Source organism: Meles meles, chromosome 1 (genome assembly GCF_922984935.1).
Source record: "Meles meles chromosome 1, mMelMel3.1 paternal haplotype, whole genome shotgun sequence".
NCBI classification, from domain to species: Eukaryota; Metazoa; Chordata; class Mammalia; order Carnivora; family Mustelidae; genus Meles; species Meles meles.
Genome location: NC_060066.1, coordinates 36,684,106 through 36,704,731, shown reverse-complemented (window position 1 = coordinate 36,704,731; position 20,626 = coordinate 36,684,106). Strand labels below are relative to the sequence as shown.

At 41.0% G+C, this 20,626-nt stretch overlaps 2 protein-coding genes across 3 annotated transcripts in view; one reads left to right on the top strand and one right to left on the bottom strand.

The window, feature by feature from the left end:
* YWHAZ (tyrosine 3-monooxygenase/tryptophan 5-monooxygenase activation protein zeta) overlaps positions 1 to 13,278 on the bottom strand; it is a 34,382-nt gene extending 21,104 nt beyond the window's left edge. Inside the window, exons 1-3 of one of the 2 annotated variants that reach the window (XM_046005479.1) lie at positions 13,165 to 13,278; positions 12,295 to 12,478; positions 9,032 to 9,336 (exon numbers count right to left, since the gene is read on the bottom strand). In XM_046005479.1, coding sequence (XP_045861435.1) covers positions 9,032 to 9,325 — 294 coding nt within the window. In that variant the 5' untranslated portion in view covers positions 9,326 to 9,336; positions 12,295 to 12,478; positions 13,165 to 13,278. Of the gene's footprint in view, positions 1 to 9,031; positions 9,337 to 12,294; positions 12,667 to 13,164 lie in introns of those variants that run through there. The other variant, XM_046005468.1, reaches the window with a different exon arrangement.
* LOC123943021 (translation initiation factor IF-2-like) lies at positions 9,443 to 19,961 on the top strand. The gene is made up of 3 exons (XM_046006964.1): positions 9,443 to 9,458; positions 11,262 to 12,240; positions 19,861 to 19,961. The coding sequence occupies exons 1-3, from the start codon at positions 9,443 to 9,445 to the stop codon at positions 19,874 to 19,876; spliced, it is 1,011 nt and encodes a 336-aa protein (XP_045862920.1). The 3' UTR covers positions 19,877 to 19,961.
* The last annotated feature ends 665 nt before the right edge of the window (positions 19,962 to 20,626 follow it).

Sequence of the window (20,626 nt, the reverse complement as noted above, 5' to 3'; positions counted from 1 at the left end):
CCAGCTCTTTCATAGTCAACAAAACATGAAGTCTTTCTGTTACATTATTTGTGTATGTGCCCACTTCCCTAAGTTATCAAGATTTTTTAAAGAGCAGGGGCTTTTAATATTTTACTAAATATGTATTTCCTTTATTTCTATACATGTATATTACATATCATCTATATTTATTTCTCAAAAGCACAGGGAGCTTATGAAATAAATATTAATAAAAGGAATTTAAGCAGTTAACTAAAATTCTTGTTTAACCTCAAAATTAATAAATCAAACCACAATGAAACGATTATCAGGTACAAAAAAAGGTAAGCCATATATTCGCTATTTAGTATCACCATGGGTGTGTTAACTCAATAATTCTCAAAACATCCTTGAGGTAGGGACACCTGGGTGGCTCAGTGGGTTAAGCCTCTGCTTAACCTGTGGCTGGGGTCATGATCTTGCAGTCCTGGGATAGAGCCCCACATCGGGCTCTCTGCTCAGCGGGGAGCCTGCCTCCCCCACTCTCTCTGCCTGCCTGTGATCTCTGTCAAATAAATAAATTAAATCTTCAAAAAAAAAAAAAAAAAACCCAAAAACAAAAAACATCCTTGAGGTAGATACTATCATCACTCCAATTTGAAGATGTGGAAACAGTCACAGAGATGGAATAACTTGCCCCAAGTCATAAAAATGAATAAAAATTTCAAACCCCAAGTTTGCATAGCCTGTGCTAGATTTAGATTCTATCATCCCTTTAAAGGTAGCACACACTTTAGTTTCCTTTATTTTTAGAAAAATTACACAAGATTATTCTTTAGGTCTTATCCCTGTGATCTTATAAGTTTGTCTGATGAAAAGCCCCTCTATCAGATGAAAACAACCAAAGGGGAAACTGGAGGGAAAATTCATTACTCATAACAAAGAACAGGATCACTTTAGGAAGTACTATTTCTGAACATTTTTCCAAACACAGTAGTAAAGTACTCAAATTACTGAATTGAGAATTTGTTTTAAGTATACTACAGCCTGCCTATATGTAATACTGCCCTCAACTGTCAATCTCACAGAGTCACATTTTACAAATAAATCCCTGGGTTAAATGTTAAGATGTGGTCCAATTTTATGTCTATGTCCTCCCTAAACTCTGGGCAATGGTGTTTATTTTATGTTTAAAAAAGCAAAAAAGTTATAAGCAGACAGTTCATGAGTCTTGGATCAACAGGTAGGTTTTTCTCAGAAAAGCATTTGTAATTAATCCATTAAGATGAGACCCACTGAACTCAGACTAGATTCCATGGTAATACTGCTAATTTAAAAAACAAACAAAATCCTCTTAGATCCCAAAACTTGTTTTCTAAGATAGGAATTAACCTCCACTAAAAAAACATTTTTAACTACTTATTAAACAATTCAAGTAAATGGATTCCCAATAGAACAAAACTGAGTACTCCTTGCAAATTAAATGCAATAGGGTCTTTCCTACATTTAAAAGAAATGAACAGGCATACAGGTCAACCCACTGAACAAAGTCTTATTTTTGGTCTACTTAACTCTACATATTAACATCTGACAAACTGTCCTTACAGTCTTACCTTCCCATCCTACCTGTGGCTAACACCACTGTAAGTGTATTTTTATTTGGGGGAGGAAAGAAGAATCTCATAATGAATTCTATCAAAAGAAAGTCACAAAAGTTTATATGCTGAAACCTTTTAGTATAATCTATTCGAGTGTGAACAAATGTGCACGTGCACGTCCATATCACAGGATCATACTGATACCAAATCAGCTATATATCCATGCTTTGTTGCCTCAGGAGCCACACTGTAGCAATAAATAAATAAGCCAACAGAAAACAAAAGTGAAGATATAAGATATAAGACTATTCTATAGAGGGGTGCCTGGGTGGCTCAGTGGGTTAAAGCCTCTGCCTTCTGCTCAGGTCATGATCCCGAAGTCCTGGGATCGAGCCCAGCATTGGGCTCTCTGCTCGGCAGGGAGCCTACTTCCCCCCCCCCCCCCCTCTCTGCCTGCCTCTCTGCCTACTTGTAATCTCTGCCTGTGAAATAAATAAATAAAATCTTAAAAAAAAAAAGACTATTCTACAGAATGCCTGAGTGGTTCAATTGGTTAAACAACTGCATCTGGCTCAGGTCATGAACCCAGGATCCTGGGAATGAGCCCCTCTCATCAGGCTCCCTGCTCAGCGGGGAGCCTGCTTCTCCCTCTCCCTCTGTCTGCAGATCCCCTTCCTTGTATTCTGTCAAATACATAAAATAATTAAAAAAAAGACTATTCTGTAACACGTTACTACTTATGTCACATTAAATGCAAAACTAAATCAATGACAAATGACAACTGGTACTACATTTTTGCAGATACACGTTTTTGATTCAGAGAACAAATTAAGAATGACCTGTTGCACAGAAATGTGTCTAATACCATGGAAACTGCTGTGATACAGTGGTTGAACACCCCTTTCCTCCCAAGCCAAATTAAAATCTGTGCTACCTAAAAAATACAAATATGCTTAATATCAAATGAAATACTACAAACATCAAAGTTCCCTTCTGTTTTCAAGAAGGATGAAGGGATGGAGTCACTCCCCTGAAGCTGAGGGGGGAAAAAAAATGAACAAGATTAAAGTAAATTCTAAATCACAGTAATGAAGCAGAAACCCTCAGGCCATAAAGACGGGGAATTAGCAGTTGCTTGTTTCAGGGACAGCGGTAAGACCAAACTACAGCAAAAGGCTCTATATATGGGATTCTGGCAAAGATTGAACAGAAGGACAAGGGAATCTGTGCTTTAGAGAAATAATTAAGAGCTGTATGCGGCACAGAACTGCCAAAATTAAGTCGACAGAAAGGAGAGGTAACTTCAAAAGATGAACTCTGGCTTTTGACATACTGAAACTTACAGCAATTCTAAATCCTCTAAAGTGCACTGTTTATTCTCAATGTAAAACTATCATACTAAAGAAAGTACAAGAACCAGGATGAAATCACAACAGGGACCTTAGAAATTCTAGGGGGAAAAAAATTCTAATATCTATTATAATTTCAATAGACAAGTTTTTTTTAAAATGTGGCTGACATTAGAACATCTATAATTTTAACTTTTAGAACAGAGTTTCTCATATCCATACGCATTCTTCACTATGAATGTGCCAAAGATCACTTACTTTAGGATCAAAAATGTATAGTTAAATGAATCTCAATAGCCCAATAACATTTAACTCAGTATTATGATGGCAAAACTATGTCATATACTGGGCTCCCTTTATATGCTAGAACCACTCACCAGATATGAAAAGATACTATATAGACATGGGGGGAAAAACCCAAGTCTTTCATAGGTTAAACCCCAAGTATAAAAACAAGATTAGTATATAAACAATGATTAATATATATATCTATTATACAGGCACTGAGAATCTATTCTGATATTAGCAGAAGAAAATGAGTCCAAAGAACCAGATCAAATCTTTAAAAAATTTGTAAAATTCTAAAAGCAGATTTTCCTTATAAAAACAACTATTTTTGCATGTCTACCAATCACCTTCTAAGAGGCAAAAACCTTCAAGGGCCTGAAGCTTTTCCATGGCCTCTGAAGTCCACCACTCCTTAGTTTATACCATTATACTAGGTATGTATAACAGTATAGTATAATCTAGCCAGTACCCAGCTCTCCTAGTCCCATCTCTTGCAAAAATTATTGAGAAAAAGCCTTTTACAGGAAGCAATGCTCCCCCCAATGTTCAAACAGAATGATCTAGAATGTAACAACTCTTCTACAAAATCCTTAATATGAACCAAATTTCACTTAATTGACAACCTGGATTACATTACATTCTTCTCTTCTAGGTAAGCAAACCCAACAATACCCAGGACTTAGACTATAAATGCTTGAGGATACACTTTTCAGCTACTCTCTGGAATCCCCCCCTTAGCTTCTAAGAGCAGTTACTGATTACTTATTAAGATACCCGAGTAAGAGTCCGATATTTATTTCCCAAACCATGCCACTATATTGGCTATAATTACTTAAAGTGTTATGTTAAATGTTAGAATATACAAACAAGGGTGAAAAGATATGTCACCATGAAAACTAAATGGAGTGCTTTGGAAGAACTAAGGTTTTGGGGGGGGGCAACTAGTTTTTAAAGGGAGTTACATACAGAAAAACAACTTGGGTTGAACACTGAAAGAAAAAAATTACACATTTCTAGAAGGACTCTGAAGCAAATGCTTACCATACATTTAAGTTCTCACTCTACAACGCAGACTCAAACTATATTTTGTAAAGGATACACTGATAAGGGTGGTTAAGCAAATTATCTGAAAAGGCTTGGCCTCACATTAGAAACGGGCAAATGAACATATACACGAATATTTTTTTTAATTTAAAGCAAATATTTAAAACAAGCATGATCATATAAACTACCTTTCAATTAGCCAATTAGGATGCTTCTATTATACCACTATTGAGGTGTTATCACTAGGATTTCTTTACTAGTAAAGTTGAGTGTTCTCAGATGAAAAAATGAAAAGCAAAATTACTCTTGGTGAGCTACTGTAATTCAACGGTAGCTTATTTTCCACCTTTCTCATTCTAAATGCCGCTGTGGGGGCCACATACAATTTCTTCCTTTTTCTTGGGTAATTAGGAGTTGAATCATTATTTTCTATGTGTGTCTGTACTTCCTATTCTTGAGATTTTAACTCAGTTTTTTCACTCTAATTCTAATTTCAAATCCTTTCAACTTTTCCTCTTAGTTCACTTTTAACACATTAACCCCATTTTCATCATCATCACTATCACAGCTCATCACTACAACTAAACATCTCCTATCATCTGTAGATGGCAGAAAGGGATTCTTAGTTAAGTACTGCTATACTGAAAAGGGATAGGGTAGCCTGTTGCTCTTAAGTTGTTGGTTATTCTTTCCCCTCCCACCAAAGAGCAAACACCTACCTTTCTATTTTCATTCCTTTATTTCATTTCCACATCAAATACCTCAGACTTTCTAACTATAAAATTGCTCACCAGGTGCAATATTTATTGCTTATCATGACAACTCTTCAAAAAATAATTTTATTATCAAAAAGACTTTGTCCAATGTATTCCTCCCTGGAAGACTGGAGGTATCTACTATGCAACAAAAGGACTTTGTATTTGCATACATACCAAAATCCATTTGACAAAAACATGTAAATATATTAAGTAGTAAAGAGGAGTATAACACTGTAGAATTCTTTTGAGAAGCCCTATTCCAATAAATGAACTGTCTAGTGACTGTCAGCTTACAATTCCATATAGTGGTTTTTAAAGCCCAAGGCACGTAATATATTCAGACCAGCAAAGCCCCCAAAGCTACCTGGTTTCCTAGCTTGTTCCTGCTTAACAGTAGTTCTGTAGGTTACAGATAAAAATGAGTGCCCAGCAACCACACCTTAAAACTGCCTTGGGCAAATAAAAATGTAGAGAAGCATATAAAATGGGACTCAGGTTAACTAAGTATTACTATTATTACTCAACTACTGCTGCCAACTGTTAGATGCTAGATACAAGATTTTACTGCTTCACCTCTTGTAAGCTGTTTTTTTGCCTTATACCACTGGCTTTCAAGTTTTTTAACAACACTTTGGAAAATTCACTGATCAGTATGGACCCTCTGCCCCACAAAAATAGTTTTCAAGGCTTCCTAGATCTTTTAAATCCCATTCCTGGACTCGAGTTAAGAGACTACTCATTTTCATTCTCCTTAACAATCCTATGGGGTAGACGTTACTGTCATTTAATTGAACTCAGTTTTCTCAAAGAACTGAATGATTTCCTTAAGCCTTGCAATTATTAGATAGTAAAAGACGGTCTGACTCAGAAGTGGTGTTTTTACACCACTACATTCTTCTTTGAGCTGCAATTGGGTTTTCTAGTATGTATTTTGTCATTTCATGTTATGACAAAACTATCCAGTTTTTGGCTACTGCTTGTTTATTTATGCAAAGAAAATAGTAGAGATCACTACTGTTTAATCCCTACCCTACTACCAAGAGAGCTTTTGGTTCACATATGGCAAACTTCAAATTAACAACATAAGGAAGAACCAAGTTCTCCTGCAAAAAGAGAAGTCCATGTTGTGAATGTCTATGACCATTCCCCATAGTAATGTTCTACAACTCTTTTTTTTTTTAAGTCTTTTTTTTTTAATTTACTTGACAGAGAGAGACCACAAGTAGACAGAGGCAGGCAGAGAGAGAGAGAGGGAAGCAGGCTCGCCGTGGAGCAGAGTGCCCCACGCGGGGCTTGATCCCAGGACCCTGAGATCATGACCTGAGCTGAAGGCAGCGGCTTAACCCACTGAGCCACCCAGGCGCCCCAAGTTCTACAACTCTTACACAAAGGAACATGACTACCCTTTCTCTGTTTAGTAAACGATATTAATTAAACACTTGATAAATGCTTATAACTAGAATGGCAGTAACCACTTAAATAAAAGACTAAAGAGCTCTTCAGAAAAACTGAGTTCCTTTTTATGGAAAGAGGTCTTGTCCAGTATGATACAGATGCTCAAAAACGCAACAGAATAAGTCTGATTCATCACTGATGCAACTCATCAGTAACTTTAATTCCGAAAAGGGACTACCTGCTTATTTTTCTCAAATGGCCAGCGGGGGGATATCAAAGCTTAGGAAAAAACTATACTAAATATTTTATTTTTCTTTCATTCTTTCTTTTTTTTAATCATGTAAGACCTTTAAATAATATTAATGCAGACTTTCACTAATCATCAAGTACATCAAAAAGATTTTTCTCTAGGAGAATTTTCAGTTCTGCTGTATTTTATTCTTCCATTTTACTCAAAGGGGGAAAAGGGATTTTACGCGACATTTTTCAGAGCCAACATGACCTGTTTGCAAAAAGATAGGTCTACTTGAAGAACCACAATATCTGTAAATACCGAATTTTCCCAAGATGAAACAGAAAAGGCCTTAGAAAATTAGCAGTGCTGCTGGCCCAGTTCTACTATCCTCTTTTCCAAAAGAAGACTTTCTGTTCATTTACTCAGCAAATACTTGAGTAGATACTTTATGTCAGGAAGCATGAACTACGCAAAGATCACTAACAGCGCAGAGCTAAAAGATCAGCTTTTAGGTCACTAAAAGACCAAGGCTGGAAGCAAAAATCTGGTTAGCTTTGGCACGGCAAAGGAATTAAACTTTCATTTATCTATATGCTCAAGGTGGAAATTTAGACTTAGCAAGAGGCCAGTACTATTCTGAAGAACATGGGAAGTCACCAATAACAAATCCCCTTATTAATAATCATATCAACAAAGAAGCTATTTAGAGATTATCTAGTTATTACCATCCACTCATTTTATGCAGCAATTTTTTTTGGGGGGGAGATAAGGAAATCAAATGGAAGCAAAGTAAAAACTGCTACAGTTTTTGTATTTTGTATAGGAAAAACATGCAAATACCTACCTGGAATAGCAAAGAAGCTTGTTAGTAAAGAGTAAATGTTACTCATCCCCTTTTATTCCTAAGGTTGGCTTTTGTCTTATATTGTAACTCAAAACAAACTCTTTGAAACCAAAATAAAAATTATCTGACCTATCAGGTGTAATAATTGGAGGAAAAACACCAGAGTGAACAAAATTCAGTAACATGTACACAGGTTATTAGTCCGTAAAGAGAGCAAGAGAGAAAAATCCAACACATTTTATTATTATAGAAAGACATATTTTTGAATTTTAAATATTCTTAGTACCTTAGCAAATCACAAGATAAACATTTGTTATTTAGCCTTAATAAAAACATAGAAAATCCTTTCCCACCTTAGAAATGACTCCTACTCATGTTAAAAAAAAAAACAAAAAACCACTAACAGACCCCACCTAAGACAGACACTACAAGAGAAGACTTTGTAAGCCCATATAAAGATAAAAAATATTTTTCTTTAAAATACAGCTTAAAGAAAATATCATTTAAGGATAATTCAGGACTTAAAGCTATCCCATGAGAATTAAAAATTTGTGTAAAGGAATCTTATTACCAGTGTAACTTAAAACAAAAGCCCTAAACCTAAAACTGCATCAGAAATAAACCTATATTGCTCATTAGAGTAGCCCTTCCATGAACAAGTTTCAAGTAAGTGTGCACCTGGATTTCCATTCCGAAGCCCAGAATCAGTAACCTGTCCAGAGAAAATGGGATACTCAATACTGCCATACTGAGACCCAATGTATAACGTGAAGTCCTACTGTAATCATTTAGTAAAATCACTCCTGGATCATTAAAAAGGAAAAGTATTAATATATCTGTTATATGCTAAATGATTGGATCTCCTACCAATTTACCCTAAGATTTAAACTTTTCCAAGTAAGAAAGCTATCATTTAAAGAAGGTTGATTACAATTAGCTAAAATGCAATGTTCTGTTCTTTTAAGCTTTTTAGAGAAGCAGGGCTTCAATGCAGTAGGTACTAACTTCTTAAAATACTTCCTGATTGAACCTAGAAAAATCAAGTTTGAGTTGTTCATAATCTTTGCCTGTGTTCAAAGTTAACTTCTAACATTTAATGCAGGAAGAGGCAAAAAGGAACTCTGAAGCCATAGTCTTCTGCATAGCTAAGTGGCTAAACCAGGGAGGATATTGTGTCTATAATGAGTCTCCTATTACATCTTTCTTACATAAAACAAGGTACCTAAAATTCCTGTATCCACAAATGTACGCTTAAGAAAATGAGCTCTATAACTACTATAAATACCTTAACCACAACTGAAACTGTAATAGTTTTTCAATTAGTACAAAATACACTACCAGTTTTTCTTAGTCTACCTGAACTGATAATCAGTAATGCATTTATTTTACACCAATTTAACTGAACTGTTTAATACCTTTTAGTAATGACACCCTGAAGACATCAAAATTTAGAACACTCAATTTTTTAAAGGAAAAAAAAAAAACAAAGAAGTTGAAAGTAACACTTGATATTCATTATAGGAGCCCTATTTTATAATGAAGCTAGTCTGAATGATTCTCACCAGTACATCATTGCAGATATCTCTTAGCTCGGTCTCAATTTTCTCTCTGTATTCTCGAGCCATCTGCTGTTTTTTCTCAGCACCTTCCGTCTTTTGCTCAATACTCGAGACGACCCTCCAAGATGACCTACGGGCTCCTACAACATTTTTATAAGCAACTGAGAGAAGATTCCTCTCCTCATTGGATAATTCAGCTCCTTGCTCAGTTACAGACTTCATGCAGGCTGCCATGTCATCATATCGCTCAGCCTGCTCGGCCAGTTTGGCCTTCTGCACCAGCTCATTTTTATCCATGACTGGATGTTCTGCAGGGAAAAAAAGCAGCATTTAGATTTTTCCATCGAAATAAATAGACTCAAAATTATACCTTTTGTAAATAAAGTTATATTAACATCTCAAACTTAAATGCCCATGGAAGCGTCTTCGCGTGAGGAACTGACTGCAGCCTCACAAAAGGATGGCCAGAATGGGGGGAAAAGGGGGAGGGAGAGGGCATACTCAGCATTCAGAGGACAAATTTAAATACATTAATATAAAACAAACGAGAAGCAAAACTAAAATTGCACTGCACCATCTTTGTTCAGAAGATCCTACTAGTTTCAAATAAAGCCAAGGCACATTTGGTAACAAGGCTACCTTAAAATCCAACCCTTACCTTACTTGGCCAAAATCTCAATTCCAATATCATAACTTGATATTAAGTTGATCCAAAATTAAGCAGTTTGTTTTGTTTTGTTTTTTACTGAGAAAGCACTGTCGGGGAACAACATTACAACCTCCACTACACTTCCAGAATCATGATTCAGGTCAGTTTAATGTGATTCATGTATTTTTACTTTAATAATACCTGCTATTCTTGTCAGAAGCGTTTAAGTTTAAATTTTATTGGTATTACCCCCACCCCAAACCCACTAATCTCTGCAACACTTGCCAGCTGATCATGACAATTTTCTGGGAGAATAGATCAAATAGCTTGATTTAGGGCATTCTGAATATAAAACAAGCACCCACAATCGCTAACAGACCCCAAAGCCTCATTACCTGTATCTTGTTATATGCATATATGCTTAAAAAATGCATACCCGAGTCCTACAACTTACCATCATAAACACTAAAATGTATAATACATGAAGTGCATCTAGTGTGATCAGTGTTTTCTGTCATTGCTCCAGTTTAAATATAGAATTACACTGTTTCTAGTAGTCAAAATTTAATTATCACTCAAGCTGCCTTTACCGTTAACTTCTCACCTAATCCTTTCTCTCATTTTTAATATTCCTAGACCTTTCTAATTTAAACGTCATGCTTTTCCCTAAAGATACCCTTTTGGATGGTGCTAAAACAGCACAGAAAGATACTAAGCCATACACTGATCCAACAGAATAAGTGATTTTAAAGGTAAATACACAGTCTGAAGTGCTCTAATAAAAGGTGAACAGAAGAGCCACTGCCACTGTCTAAGAATTGACTCCCCAGTATCACATCCTCTACCTTCCTAGGGAAATTCCACAACACCTTTTTTAAAAGCCAAATCGAACAGGGTAAAGAAGTAATCAGCTAGCTAGTGAGGTATACCGTGTCAATGCAAAACCATTTAAAATTTATGATCTCATACCCTTCCCCCCACACACCCCTGAAATGACTGATTTTTCCCTTAGGAACTCAAAACGCTCTCAGGTTAATGCTGCTTCTAACGAAAAATTATCAAACACCAGTACAAAGGTTTCTCTCCCCAACCCTTCGGGTACAAGGGGAAGTGCATTTCTCACAGAGTAACTAGTACTCCAAGGCCTCGCCTCTGTATTGCGGAGAGGACTCGCCGCACCCATTTTAACCCTTAACCGACGAGAGACGTCGACTGAGGTGAAACGAACTCGAACAGACCTTGACTTTTAAAGTGCAAATCCTAGCCTGCGCGCTATCCGCAACCACCCCTCCTTGGCTCCGCCCAAGTCCCCGATTCTCCCTCTTTGTCATGGCGGATCTGTGTCAAGGAGCCCAACCTACTGCCGAGTGTTAATTCCCCCCACCAGAGCAAGAGGGAGGAGCAGCGCGCCCCCGCCCGAGCCGGGGGAAGGGGGGGGGGAGCCGCTCGCCCGCCCCGGGGGCAGAGACGCCAGCGCCGCCCGCAGAAGCGGAACCACGACCCGCGGGGCGGCGGACACACCCCACTCTCCCACCCGCGTCTCCTCCGCCACCGGACACCACTGGTGCTCATTTAGGCTGTAAGGACCCGACAGCTGCAGCAGGTGGGGGAGGGGGCAAGAGCCACACCCAGGCGAGCTGGGCCACCGCCGGCTGTTACTCTCAGCCTCACCCGCCCCGAGAGGGGGACACCGTCTAAAAAGCCAGCACGGCGACCCTCCCGTTCAAGCCCACCGGGCAGGCGAGCCAGACGCCGGTCCACCGCCTTCCCCCATTCTCTTCTCTTCTCCCCACCAGGAGTCGGAGCCCTCCACTCACCATAAGGTGAGGGGGGGGAAAAAAAAAAAAAAGAAAGAAAAAAAACCCCGAGCCCCATCCCCCACCCCGCCAAGGAACCCAGGAAATTCGGCCCCAGGTCCCTGGCCAGCCCCACCCCAGAGCCGGCTCCCCATCGTGCCAGAAACGAGGCCTCGCCTTAGAGTACCTGGCGGTCGCCTCCGGGCCGGCCTCGGCTCGCGGCCCGGTCCCCAGGCCCGGCCCTGCTGCCGCGCCGCCGCCCGGGTGGGGGAGGGCTGGGTGCCGTCGCCGCAGCGCGGGGCGCGGAGGCTGCGCGGAGCAGCGAGCGGGAGAGGCAGGGGGAGGGGAGGGCCGCGAGGGAAGGGGGCGGCCTCACCTGCGCCACTGCAATGCCCGCAGTCGCCAAGTCATTATCTCGGGCGGGAGAGGGGCGGCGACGAGGAAGGGGCGCGGGTGGGAACCGATGGCGCCCAGAGGAGCCTCGGTCACCCCCGGGAGCCGGCGACCGGGCGGGTCCCCGGGGATCTCGCGTGTGGGCACCCTTTCCAGCCCGGGGACGGGGACCGGGAACTGGCGCTTATCGGGGCCAAGACATCGGTCCGGAAGCAAGTAGCCCTAGGCAGCCGCGAGCCGCCCGCCCGAACCCAGCGGAAAAGCCGCCGCCCGTCTCCGCCTGAGGAAGACTCCGCCTCAGCCCAGCGCCGCTACCGCCGGGCGAGCGGGGCTGAGGGGCTGTGGAGCGGGGAGGGCCCTCAGGCTTTTGGAAGGTTGGTCTGGGAAAGGAAGGAGTGGGACTAGGCGGCGGCGGCCGGGTCCCTTACCTGTGTCCCGAGTGGGTGGCGGCGGACGGACGGGGGCTCAGCAGTCTCTGGGCGGCAGCGGCGAGGCTGAGACTCTGTCCGTAGATCTCGCTGCTCACAGGCTACAGCGGCTCCGCAGACACGGGGTTTCCTCCAATCACCAGCCCCGACAGCAGGGGCACCACACGCACGATGACGTCAAACGCTGCTATGGCAACCGTTGATTGGTGCCCACAGCTCTGGGGGCCCAGTGCAACCGCCGCTCCCTAGCGCGCGCGTCCTGCCCGCCCGCGCTAGAGGGCGAGCGGAGGAGCGTACCACTTCTCCCGCTACCAACGCTCCTCCCCACCCCGCTCAGCTCCCAACTTCTCTGCTCTTGGGAGAGTGAGCCTGGGCAGGAAGCGCCTTCCCCTTTTTTCCCCCTCCTTCCTACCAGTGCCTTCCTACCTCGCCTTCTCGAATCCCCCGCAACCTCTACAGGCTCACTCTTCCTCTAAACCAGCAAGGAAATTCCTCCCCACCCCCACCTTAGCTTTCTGTGCGGCCCTCCTGCGCCTGCGCCAGTCACTCCCTCTAGAAGGGGCTCCGGTTCAGCAACATCCGGGACCTTTCACATCCCCCACCCCCCCCCCTCCCCGCGCCCTGGCCCGCCCCGCCCTCCGTGCTTCGCGGTGGTAACTGCCTCCTGGGCCATCCCGGGGCTGCATTACGCGAGTGGCTCCGCCGCTCTGGCATTGTGATCAGGATTTGGGGGGTGGCGGGGGAGGGCGCGGTCAGACGGTGGAGGAGGGGTGGTGTGGCGCGCTACCCCCAGTCCGCCGCACCCCGTCACCAGGCGGGGCCAACCTGAGCGCGCGGCCCCTCCCTTCCTCCCTTCCGCGGCGGCTTTACCTGCTGGTTCGAGAAAGGCGGCCTTAGACCTTTTAAGGCTCGGAATAGAGAACGAGGAGTCTGGCCCCGGAGTATGGGCTGAGTGACGGGAAAGTTTTCCAATCGGGGACTCCGGATCCGTGCGCAGTGACAGCTGCGAGGGGGACAATGGGGGCGCGAAGTGAGGGTGAGGTGGGTCGGCTGGGGCGGAGCTGGTGGGAGGTCAGGCCTGGAAGGAGAGGCCGCCGCTTTCAGCTCCCGCGGGGAAACGGCAGCCTTCTTAGACGGAGGGCTCCGGGCATGGTGGAGGCCTTAGCAAAGAACAGGTTGGACCGTACCGACTCGTTTCTCGTAGAAGATTTTTCTATCCAAATAAAGCATCCACTGGAAGAGTTCATGTTGCAGTGATTTAAAACATAAAGATCATTACCTGTTTTCTCCTGAAGCAAGGTTTGAGGGGTGTGGTATTTCCCAGGGCCCCCGTTGACCCAGCTGGCAGTGGAGCCAGGAAGAGGGGGAAAGAGGAGCGGAAATTGCAGGTGCCTACCAACGGGCCGGCTTAAAACGGTAGAGCCTCCACCCAGTCAACTTAAGGAAGTTCAGAGAGATACATGCACAGTGTAAAATGCCTCTGCCTCTTCTCCCCTTGAACGTTAGAGCTACGAAAAGATTAGTGACCTGGAAAATCAGTTGCAAAAGTCATCTAGAGTTTATATAGTTAGCAATGAAAACTCAACTGTTCCTACTACCTCTTTGCAAACGCCATTTTGGCCTGAGTTTTCCAACAAATCCTTTTTAAAAATCATTTTCCCCTTATCTCCGTAAGTGTACTCTTTAATGCCCATTCCCTATTTCCCCATTTCCCCATCTGCCTCCCCTATGGTATCTATCAGTTTATTGTTCTCTGTAGTCAAGAGTATGTTTCTTGTTTTGTCTATTTCTCCCAACATACCTTTATTTAGCACCTACTAGGGGGCCTGCCTAAAGCACAGCTGCGGAAGGAGCCTCACTAAAGTAGAGTTCAGCCTCAAGTTGTGCAGAGGACTGAATTTCTCAGTAGCGGACACTTAAAATCCGTCCTCACTCTTCCAGCACCTTGTCTGTTCTGTATGTTCTGTTCTGTTGGATACAGTATTTCTGCCCCAGACCATTCTGCAAATTACGTTTTGCCTGAGGTTGCAGCTGGCATTTAGATAGTGAAGTATAAACCAGGAAGAGAGTTTTCCAGTGACCAGTTCAGTTTCAGAGTGTTTTATTTTTTTCCCAACTTCACATCAGAACAGATTCATACTAGACTTAATTGATTGGGGTTTTATTTCTGAGATGTTAAAGTCACCATTCTTTGACTCCCAAGTAAAGTGTTTTCGAAAGTGACTCATTTAAAATAATACTTCAACGCCCCCCCCACCCCCCTTTTAAGTTGTCTTTGGCTTTGTGCTAGGCATGGCACCAGAAATTTGACAGAAGATACTAAGTTAGGGCTGGCTCAGTTGGAAGAGCCTATAGCTCTTGATCTCGGAGTCATGAGTTCAAGCCCCACATGGGGTGTACCGATTACTTAAATAAATAAAAAAGATAATAAGTTAAATCTTACTTAAAATGGAAATCGGTGTTTCTCTAATCTCAACTATGTGTCTACATAGAATATATTCCCTTTCGTTTTAGAGGAAGTGTAGGGATTTTTCTGCATCAATAAATTATGGATTTACTTTAGGAAACAGCTAAATTAGGTGTTCACCTCATGTTTTAAATAGAAAGGCATATGTGTGTGAAACAATAGGAATTATTAGGTTTACATACTCAAGGAATTTGAGCTCATGGAATAAAGGTGTAATGCAGTTGGAGGGAAGCAAGAATAGAGAGAGTCACGAAAGCCTAAAGTGGTTAAGTATTTTGAGGAATAGGTATATATATGGCAAGGATAATGACAAAAAATAAAGAACTATGAACTTGAACTTGGGAAAAATTACTGGCAGAATTTCATGTAGCCTGACCTGTTCTAGTTTCTTCACTGCTCAACTTTGTTGCCTGAGTCAATTTATTCAACTTTCTATGCCTTAACTGCCACATCAATAAAATACTGGTAATAAAAACACTTATTAAGTGGTATTGAGGATTAAATGAAGTTTTATATATATATATATAATATATATAAGATGTAACTATCTTATATAATAACTATTATATATGTCTTTCATAATTATAAGAAATATGTAATAATCATATTGCTTAGCATCATTCGTTGCACAAAGTAATAGAACTATTATTCATTAATAAGTGGACATATCTGATGTCTTTACTGTTCAAAAGGTTATGAAGATAAAATGAATGATATATTTAAGTTGTCTTTAAAAAGTGAGATTAGGGACACTTGGGTGGTGCTGTCAGTTAAGCGCCTGATTCTTAGTTTTGGCTCGTGTCGTGATTTCAGGGCACTGAGACTGAGCCCCATATTGGCCTCTGCTCAGCCTGCTTGAGATTCTCTCTCCCTCTCCCTCTGCCCCTCCTGGTTGTGTTTTCTCTCTCTCTCAAATAAATAAAAATCTTTAAAAAGAAAAAATGAGGTATAAGGATGTTCCCTCTGGAAACAAATCTGTGTTAGTTTGTTAGCACTAATGAGAATTAAGGGATGAGACAGTGAATAGGCTCCACTCATGTACAAGGGACTCTTATGACCTCTTCATATCTAAGCTATATATTAAAATAAGAGTTCAGGGGAATTTGCACAGGTGCATTATTCAAATTGGAAAAACCGCAAAAGATGGACTCTACTGATGAAGCAAAAGTTAGGTGATCTTTTAAGTTTAATCGCCCGTCAGGTTATAGTCTCATTTTAACATTATGATTTAGTTGGAGAAATGGAGCATAGTGCAGTGGGCTTTGGAATCAGAATTGGGTACAAATCTTGGTTTGTCTTTCAGAGCTATGTGACCTTAGGCTACTAAACTGCACATACTAATACTCAATTCCATCAGATTATTGCAAGCATTAAGTAAGAAAGTAAGGAGAGAGCTGCACATAGTGCTCTAGATTATGATTATCTATTGTTGGAATAATCTGGAGTTTGTGCCAGAGACAGACTCATCAGCTCTTGACCAAATCCACTGTGCTCTTTCAGAGCCACAGCTGGACTCCATTGCCTGGGTCTCTCTTGCTGTTTGGTGTGGCCATGTGAGTGAGCATTAACTAATGGCATATGACCAAAGTGACACGCTGCACTTGTGAGCCTGTCCCATAAAATCTTCCCATTTGAACCTCTGTTCAGTCCCTGAATAGACCTCTTTCTGCCAACTGAATGGAGAGGATTGCAAGGCTTTAGAGGAGAGTGGGAACATATATATATTATATATATATACACATATATATAATATATATGATCAATATATAGATCACTTTAGACTTTATTGAGGGGTAACACTTATTTTACCTTTACAATTAAATTTTTTTAGTAATCTCTATGCCTAGTGTGGGAATCAAACTCATGATCCCGAGATTAAGAGTCGTGTGCCCCTACTGACTGAGCCATCTGGGTGCCCCAAGAGTATCTTAATGAGCACTAGTACTATATAGAATTGCTCAATCACTATATTGTATACCTGAAACTAATTTAATACCACATGTTAATTATACTGGAATGAAAATAAAATTTAAAACAAATAATTTACTCTTGGTGCCATCCTCATTTCCTTTGTCTGTTACTTTAGCTTTGTTTTTCTTAAAAAAAAAATTGTATTTTTTTCAGCCCATACCTTTTAAATTCTAGCCTCACAGCCCAGACTCTGGCCCTATGTTCTATGATACTTTGGTCGTAGATGGGGTTTTTTGCACAATGATTTAAAAATCAAAGACGTAAGCAAAACCAAGCCAACTGTGAGCTCTCATTTCATAAATTCATTAAGCACTTAAAGAGGTCCCACCGGTTAGGGGTTATGTTGCTAAATGGGGATAAGAATTTGTAGACCATGGTCCCTTCCTGAAAGAGCTCTTGGACAGACACAGACACTAAATGCAATTACCGTGAAGGACGGTGAAGTAACAGCTATGTGTGTGTGGGGAAATCTGAGCTGTAAGCACTAACTGTCCATAGAAAGGTGAGGAAGATTCCCTGAAAAAACTCACACTAATTCCTATGAATTACTGACTTGATTATCAACAGAGTCTATTTTCCTTTCTGGCCTCCAATGAAATTTTTAATTCCCCAGTGAAATTTTTAGTTTCCTTGCATTCTTAATTGATGGGTCACTATTTGATAGATATCATGGCTCCTCGCATTCTATTAAGGACACAGACATTTTCTAGAGTATTCTTTACCTACAGTAAGTCATTTTCAAATATGTGCCCTTCATTGGAATCTTCAGATAGCGTTCTGTTTCCTTGAACTGTAGAATTTTTGGTCGTTCTTATGTTGTGGTGATGATTGTTTTCCTATTACATGTCAAGGAGGGAAGTTCCTTCCAGTCTGAGTTGGCCAACAGATAGATGAAATTTCCTCTGCTTCTCTTTACCATCCTCTTGAAAACTGTTGGGTCTGAAGCTGTAAGAGCGTGCTATTACATGCTCCCTTGGCCAAATTCTGGAATCCAGCAGGCGTTTACATTTACCCCTGCTGAGCAGCCACTGTGACAAGATCTTGTCCTGACTCACCATCCATTTGCCCGCAATGAGCATTTGCATTGTCAAGAATCAGAGGCTCTCTGTGGTTCTTTTTTTTTTTTTTTTTAAAGACTTTATTTATCCTTTTGACAGAGAGATCACAAGTGGGCAGAGAGGCAGGCAGAGAGAGAGGAGGAAGCAGGCTCCCTGCGGAGCAGAGAGCCCGATGCGGGGCTCGATCCCAGGACCCTGAGATCATGACCTGAGCCGAAGGCAGCGGCTTAATCCACTGAGCCACCCAGGCGCCCCATGTGGTTCTTTTTTAATCAGCTGTGATAAATGTAAAAACTGCAACATCACATTCTGTAACCTGCCTCCCCCGCCTCCCTAGCCCTCTGTCCTTTCTTGGCGCCACCTTTGGGGGGTTGTAGACTCCGACAGAATAACAGTTTGAAGGCTTAACTTCTACCTAACCACTTTGCTTTCCTTTTTTCAAAAAACTCTTTTGAATTTAAGTAAGCTTCACACCCAATGTGGAGCATGAACTCACAACCCTGAGATGAAGCGCCCCAGGCTCTACCTACTGAATCAGCCAGGAACCCTTACTCTTCTTTTTCAAAGGATAAATTATCCATGATAAAGTTTTTAGATTTAGCCTCCTCCAAACTGTAAGTGGAAACTCCTCTTATAAATAGTTGACTCTTATTTTTCAGAAACTCCTTCATGGTATTTTAATGGGAAGATGAATTTAGCTTGACACCATTTTTACTATCTTAACCCTCAAGTCTCCAGTCAATAGTGTGTATACACGTGCGTGCGCTCTATATACACGTGTATACACACACACACTTTAATATATACATATATATATTTTAAAAAGAGACAACAAGCCCCAAATGGAGTCACTTATACTAAGCCCACGTCGCTAAACCAAGACTTAATCCCTAATGTAATTGAATTTTCAGCTTTTCCCAGGAATGCAATCTTTTTTTTTTTTTTTTAATTTATTTGACAGAGAGAGAGGTCACAAGTAGGCAGAGAGGCAGGCAGAGAGAGGAGGAAGCAGGCTCCCTGCAGAGCAGAGAGCCCGATGCGGGGCTCGATCCCAGGTCCCTGAGATCATGACCTGAGCCGAAGGCAGCGGCTTAATCCACTGAGCCACCCAGGCGCCCCTCAGGAATGCAATCTTAACCAGTGAGTCTGGAATTTCCTGGTCAGTACTCCAGAGGTAATCCACCTGATAGACCCCTGCCATCCCCAAAAAGAAGGTGACCTTGCTTGAAACAACCCACTCTTTGCTTCTAACCCCCTTTTGTTTTGTCCTGCTCCCTCTGCCTATAAAAGTCTTTCATTTTGTAGGGTTCTTTCTATATGCCAGATAGGATGCTACCCAATTCATGAATTATTGAATAAAGCCAATTGGATCTTTAAAATTTATTCAGTTAAATTGTGTTTCTAAACATATGTATAGTTTTTTAAACATATATTTTGTAGAACTTATTTTTTATTGCAGTTTTACATTCACAGCACTATTGAGAGGAAGGTACAGAGATTTCCCATATACTCACCCATAGCCCAACTCACGCACAGCCTCCCCTGTTTTCATTTTGCACCAGAGTAGTATATCTGTTAAAATTCCTAGAATTGATTTGTTAAAATTGAATGGTTTATTTTGTCAAAATAAATTCACAAATCATTATGAACCTGAAGTCCAAATTTTACATTAAGGTTCACTTTTGGCGTTGTACTTTCTATGGGTTTGGACAAAGGTATGATGACATGTATCCACCATTATAGTATCATGCAAATCATCTCATACATACATACACACATACCGTATAGTATCGTACAAAAATCTTCTGTTCCACCTGTTTATCTCTCCTTTGTATCCATGTCAACCACTGATCTTTATATTGTCTCCATAGTTTTGTCTTTCCCAGGATGTCATAGAGTTGCAGTCATGGAGTATCTAACCTTTTCTCATTGTCTTCTTCACTTAGTAATATGCATTTAAGATTCCTCCATGTCTTTTCATAACTTTCCTTCATAGCTTTTTATTTCTTTTTAGTGCTGAATAATGTTCCATTGTCTGGATTACCAGTTTATTTACCTATTTGTTTCTAGGTTTTGCCAATTGTAAATAAAGCTCATCTGCTTTGGAGAGATACTAAGGAACACCATTGCTGGATCATACAATGAAAGTATGTTTTGGTTTCATATGAAACCGCCAAACTGTCCTCCACAGAGACTATGCTATCTTGCATTTCCACCAGCAGTGAATGAGAGTTCCTGTTGCTCCACATCCTTGTCAGCATTTGGTGTTGTCAGGGTTCTGGATTTTGGCCATTCTAATAGGTATGTAGTGGTAGCTCCTCGTTGTTATTGGTATTATTTTTCTCACCGTTTGAATTTGCATTTCCCCGAAGAGATATGATATGGAACATCTTATATGCTTATTTGTCATCTGTAGGTCTTCTTTGGTGAGGTGTCTGTGAGGTCTTTGGTCCACTTTTCAATCTGGTTTTTTGTTTTCTCATTGTTGAGTTTTAAGAGCTCTTTGTATATTTTTGGATAACAGTCCTTTATCATATATGTCTTTTGTAAATATTTTCTCTTGTATGTGGCTTGTCTTCTAATTCTCTTGACCTGTTAAATTTTTTAAGGTATCATAGTTTTATATTTTGTAAAAGCAAAAGTAAAGACTTTAATTTGATGTTAAGTATTAGAACAGCTTTTGGAAGTCACCACTGAGATTAGTGGTAATCTGAGATGAAGGTACTGGTTTATGATACATACCAGGAATTTTGTCTAAATTCAGGAGTCATTTCATATGAGAGGTACTCATATGTACAAAAAAAAAAAAAATAAGAAAAAAATACAGGTACTACCA